Source organism: Penaeus chinensis, chromosome 13 (assembly GCF_019202785.1).
Source record: "Penaeus chinensis breed Huanghai No. 1 chromosome 13, ASM1920278v2, whole genome shotgun sequence".
NCBI classification, from domain to species: Eukaryota; Metazoa; Arthropoda; class Malacostraca; order Decapoda; family Penaeidae; genus Penaeus; species Penaeus chinensis.
This window is the reverse complement of record NC_061831.1, coordinates 31,586,631-31,593,008: the sequence shown is the minus strand read 5'-3', so window position 1 is coordinate 31,593,008 and position 6,378 is coordinate 31,586,631. Positions and strand designations below refer to the sequence as shown.

The 6,378-nt window shown below is 40.4% G+C and overlaps 1 protein-coding gene across 1 annotated transcript; it reads left to right on the top strand.

The window, feature by feature from the left end:
* The first annotated feature begins 536 nt into the window (after positions 1 to 536).
* Positions 537 to 2,639, top strand: LOC125031664 (transcription factor Adf-1-like). Its single transcript, XM_047622549.1, has 2 exons — positions 537 to 694; positions 2,035 to 2,639. The coding sequence occupies exons 1-2, from the start codon at positions 562 to 564 to the stop codon at positions 2,637 to 2,639; spliced, it is 738 nt and encodes a 245-aa protein (XP_047478505.1). The 5' UTR covers positions 537 to 561.
* Positions 2,640 to 6,378: the final 3,739 nt, after the last annotated feature.

Sequence of the window (6,378 nt, the reverse complement as noted above, 5' to 3'; positions counted from 1 at the left end):
ACTCTTGTCTCTTGGAAATAATCTTCCACATTATACCAAGGAGCTGTGTCCTTGGTATAATATATATGGAAAATGACGGTCCCGATGCTTTAGCGTGAATAAAGGTGTGTCTTTTATCACCCTATGGTAAGCATTATTGTAAGCTAACTCTGCCATAGGTAACATTTGAGCCCACACTGACGGCTTGTCCCAGACCATCGTACGCAACATTTTATTTAGTGTACCATTTACTCTTTCCACTTGTCCATTTGAGCTTGGATGATATGGAGTAATAGTACGTTTATCAATCCCAAATTCTTCTGTTAGCGTCTTAGTAACGCTGCATTTACACCGAGCGAGTCGCGTCGAGTCGAGTCACGTCAAGTCAAGATGATTCATGACGCATCATGAATCGCCACCCCAGCTATAACATTGATTTGTATTGGTTTCTGAACGAAACCGTTTACACCGGATGCTTCGAGTCACGCCACGTCCTCTCGCGTCGCGTCACGTCGAGTCACATATAGGGCTGGGCCTATTTTTGACGTCAGTCACAGCGAGTCTGCCGTGGTGTCTGCAAGTATGCTGGTGGAAGACCTAATCAACTTAGTTCGAGAGCGCCCTGCTATTTATGATCCCAGTGACCCCAACCACCGGGATCGTGATGTCATTGCTTCCCTATGGAAGGAGGTTGCTGCTGCATTGTCGTGTACAGGTAAGACAACTGTTTCATTAATTTTGATCCATTTATTAGGCTATGAACTATACATTTATTGTATTCAGGTAAGACAACAGTTTTATTAATTTTGAGCCAATTAATAAGGTTATGAACTAAATGTATACATACGGTTCATGTTACAGGTAAGACAACAATTTTATTCATATTAGGCTATGAACTATATATTTGACTAATTCACTATGAACTACACATTACGATGGATCGCTCGGTCTTGCCACTCTAGAGCTCCACCTGGGGAAATGAAATATTCCTTCAAGCTGTCGCGAACTGCCATAGCCTCTGCTGTAGCCCTATTGCTTCTTGTTGCAGTCAGGCTTGAGTTTGAAGAATGGGAATGTGTTGCATCATGAACAGCATCACTTGGAAAGTAGTTGAAACTGTTTTCATGTTGGATGAAATTATGGAGTACACAAATGCTTTTCACCACTGCTTCAGATACTTCAACACTTGTCTCCATTAACGTCTGAAGTATACCTAATTTTTTAGCTAAAATTCCAAAGGCACGCTCTACTGTTATTCTAGCCCGGCTGATCCGATAGTTATATACTTTTTTAGGGTAGTCCAAGTCTTTTCTAGGATATGGCCTCATAATGTTAGGCTTCAGAGGAAAAGCTTCATCTCCCACAAGAAAGAAGGGTGTTTTGGTTACGGTATTTGGTATTTCACGTGATGGTGGAATGCCTAAACTACCACAGAGAAATGACCTACCCATGTTTGATTCAGTGAAAACTGAACTGTCACTGTTTCGTCCATATTGCCCTACATCAATCAGTGTGAAACAACAATTGGCATCAACAATAGCTAGCAGAACAATGGAATGGTATCCTTTATAATTGTAAAAAAGTGATCCTGCTTTAGCTGGGCATTTCAGGCGACAGTGTTTGCCATCAATACTCCCAATACAGTTAGGAATATTCCATTTTTCAAAAAACGTTCTGGCTATTTCTTCCCACTGGTGTTCATCAGGTAGAGGCAAATACTGTGGTTGTAGTGTTTCCCATATGGCTTTGCTGGTTTCCTTGACAATCTTGTGTACTGTGGCCTTGCCGACACGAAACTGGTAACCAAGGGAAGTAAAAGATTCTCCAGTAACCACATGCCTAAAAAGAAATATAGTAACAAGAGTTAAGGTACAATAAATAACCGTTCAGTAGTGACATTCATTACTTACCATATAATATAATCCTGTCGTTTTTAAGGTACTTAGATCTATCTATCTATCTATCTATCTATCTATATATCTATATATATATCTATATCTATATATATATATTATTTATTAATTAATTTATTTATCTTATTTAACTCTTTTACAGAACCCGAATGTAAGGACAAATGGCGCCACCTAAGAAGCAATTTTATGAGGGAAAGAAGAAAGAATAGTGAAAAACCATCTGGATCAGGTAATACACAGGCAAGGAGGTGGGTGTACTACGATGCCATGCAATTTCTGATCCCTTATGTGACGCCACGACCAACATCTTCAAACGTCCCTCAACCTCCTGATGAAGACACCTGTCATGAAACGGAAGATGCAGATCAAGATTCTTCACTTTCTGCTGTCATCGAAGCATCAGAAAATGCATCTCCTCAAGAGGCTGCCAGTAACGTCGAAACTTGTGAGGATCGCAGCAATGGCAAGCCTATTCTTCCCAAATCAAAGAAGCCTTGTATCGCAAAAAAACATAGCAAGGCCAGTGCAGATGAGATGGATTTGGTTTTCTTAGACGAACTAAAACAACTGAGAGGACAAGCGTCGTCACAAAATGATAATGACGGAGATCGCCAGTTTTTGTTAAGCCTGCTGCCTATGATGAAACAACTGGCGCCAATTGACAACATGGACATAAGAATTGAAATATATGAAGCCTTTCGTAGGAAGATGTTCAAGCCCGCACCCTCTGTTCAGTATGGGTATTAGACTGAACATAATCAATCACATACACCAACACCGTCACCAGGTACATCCCATGCAAGTGACAACTACGTACAGAATAATGACCAGTTTTTTAACCTCTGAGAAGTAATTTAGATGATCATGTTTCACTCACCATCAGGATTGCATTACTGCCATCAGCTCACTAATTTACTATTGCCGTACGTGTAATGATTTTTGTAATGTTCAATAAAAATACCTCTTACCTTAAAAAAATGGCCATTCTTTCTTCCGTTCCTATTGCACGCCTGTAGTTAGTGTTGATTTTCCTAATGGAAGGTCCAACCAACTCCACCAGCTTCTTGAAGTTTTCATTTGTCATCCTAAAAAAGTTGTAAAATTTTTCTGGATGGTTTACCAGGTCTGGGAATAAATGACTGAAGCTACCGAAATCTGGCCTCCTGGTGTTCAGATGATGCATCCAGATTCGAGTTTTATTTTTACGTCTGCGACGACGAAGCCAGAGCAATGCAGTTACTACAGCAAGAGAATATGCGTCCATTCTCCCTGAAATCAAATGGGTCACTGTGTAGTGACTTGACTCGGGTTGACGCATTCGGTGTAAATGGAGATACGTCGAAATGAATCGCTTCAAATGACTTGATGCGACTTGACTCGACGCGACTCGCTCGATGTAAACGCAGCGTAAAATAGTTCGTTTACGAACTCCCATCCCCCATCAGAAATGATTTGATGCGGAGTCCCCTCTTTGTAAATGAAGCCATTCATAAATGCCTTCGCGACTTCTAATGAATCCTTAGATTTTAATGGAATTGCAACAAGACATTTTGTCAAAGCATCTGATTCCGGATACGGACCCACTATATCCATATGGACACGCTCAAAAGGTCTTGAAACTTCAGGATATCTCAAGAGAGGAACAGGGATATGTTTGCCTGGCTTCCAGCGTAAACATATGTTGCAGGACAAACAATATTCCTTTACTATTTTCTTCATGTTTGGAAAAAATGCAAATAATTCCAATCTCTTTAAGGTTATCAAAACACCCCCATGCCCTGCAACAGGAATCGAATGAGCTAACCTTAAAGCTGTACTCTGATACAACTTTGGTACCGCTACTCGAAAAACCTTTCTAAAAGGCTTATCTAAAACATTATATAATATCCCATCTGGTCGTACCTGATAATTCTAGATTTTCTCAGAAATCCCTTTAAACTCATCTGTTGTGAGGTCACAGTCACTTCGTAAATTATGTTTTACACTACCCCATAGTGGGTCTTCATCTTGTGCATTTCGTAAACTATCTAGTCCCCATATGTCAACGGTCTCCGGTGAACTACTGTCACTACTCTCTACCATTTCTGACCTCGGACTATCAAGCCGATTTATCCCTTTATAAGATGTAGTAGCTCGGCGAGTAACAACACCGACAACTAAATCGTCTATCGGCTGATCAGCTGCTCTGATCCGCGATAGCGCATCTGCTAACTGATTGTCCTTGCCCGGCAAGTACTCTACGCAGATATCAAACTTTGCTACTGCCATACGCCACCTGGCTAGTCTTCCATTTCTATCTCTACTAGAAACGAAGAGGCCTATGGTCTGAATGAACTATTACTGGAAAACCCTGAATCAGTGTTCTGTTTATCTTTAGCCCGTATACTATGAACAATGCCTCTCTTTCTACAGAAGAAGAATATAACTCGGCACCCGTAAATTGTCGACTGAAGTAAGACAATGGTCTAAGGGTCCCATTATAATCCTCCTGTTGGAGAGCTCCCCCAATGGCTGTTTTACTTGCATCTGTAACTAATACAAATGGACAGGAAAAATCTGGGTACTTTTACACTATATCCCCAGACAAAACTGTGCGCAACTTGTGAAATGCATCCAATGCTTCCTGTGTCCAAGCTAGTTTCGTTTTCCCATCTTTAGTCTTACAGCCTCTAGTTAAGTCAATTAACGGGTGCGATATATCTGCAAAATTACTTATAAGTTTGCGATAGTAGTTAGTTGCACCGAGAAACGCCTGGAGCTCTTTCAAAATTATAGGTTGTGGGTTTTCCTCCATTGCTTCAATCTTTTTCTTTTGTGGCTTAATATCATTTTCACTAATCACATGTCCAAGATACCCAACTAAAACGAACATTTAGTAAGTTTGAGAGAGAGATTACTCTGCTGTCGTCTAAACAAACAAAACCTACATCCCCAATCAGACCAGACAGGACCTGATTAATGATCCTCTGGAAAGAAGAAGGTGCATCTTTCAGCCCAAAAGGCAACCTCATAAATTCGAAGTGGCCATCCATAGTGGAAAATGCTGTTTTCTCTCGACTAGCGGGGGTCAGGGGTATCTGATGATATCCCTGCCTGAGGTCTAAACACGAGAAGAAACGACTCCTACCTAACCTTTGCAGGATAGAATCTATGTTTGGCAAGGTGTATCAGTCATCCTTTATACATTCATTAAGAGCTCTGAAGTCAAAACATAACCGGAACCCCCATCTCTCTTACGTACTGGCACCAGTGGTGCATTGTAAGGAGAACGTGAGGGTTGTATAATCCCTTCCCTCAACATAGAGTCAATCTGAGTCCTAATCTCGTCTCTGTATTTGAACGGGATGGGATAGGGTTTTTTGTAAACTGGAGGTCCCAGAGCCCTTATTTCGTGGAAGTATTCATTCGAAATAAGTAAAGGATCCGTATCTAGACTAAAAACCTTTAGGAAATATATAACGAAGTCTACCAGCACCCCGTGCTCTTCTGAACCTTGTTCAAATATTTTGTCTAGTTCCTCTAATAATCTACAAGTTTTATTTCTGTTGCTCTTAACACTTGCTCCTACCTGCCTTTTGGCTTCACCAGGAGATATGTCTACTAGTTTTGCGAATTCTCCCACAGTCGTATTCTGCCCAATTTCAACTTCTCTATTCCCCTCGTTTTTAAATGGTATCCGAAACCACTTCGTGACACTATCTGATGACGGAATAGGAGTGACTATGCCTTCCATTAAGCATATCTTTAAATCCTTTCAAGGAGTAGACAACAAAATTTGATACATTTAAATCATTTATACTAATGTCCCTGACTAAAACACAAAAGGATCCACACGAATCTACATCTATTATTAGATCCTCTACTAGAAAAACATCAGTAGTAGTAGCCCCGCCACTATCCCTTGTCACCTTCTCACCAATAGCCCCGCTATAAACTACAGTAATATTCTCATCAATAACCCTGTTATTGTCAACTGCATCCTCATCTATAGCCCTGCTATAAACTACAGTAATATTTTCAACAATAACCCTGTTATTGTCAAATGCATCTTCATCTATAGCCCTGCTATAATCTACAGTAATATTCTCATCAATAACCCTGTTATTGTCAAATGCATCCTCATCTATAGCCCCACTATAATCTACAGTAATATTTTCATCAATAACCCTGTTATTGTCAAATGCATCCTCATCTATAGCCCCGCTATAATCTACAGTAATATTCTCATCAATAACCCTGTTATTGTCAACTGCATCCTCTTCTATATCCCCGCTATAAACTACAGTAATCATCTCATCAATAACCCTGTTATTGTCAACTGCATCCTCATCTATAGCCCCACTATAAACTACAGTAATATTCTCATCAATAACCCTGTTATCTATAGAGCACACATCCGGAGCATAATTTAAATCCACCTCTCCCAGGCGGGAAAACTTCACAGGGGCCCCTGCAGCTTTCTTTTCTAACACTTATGGAAGATTCC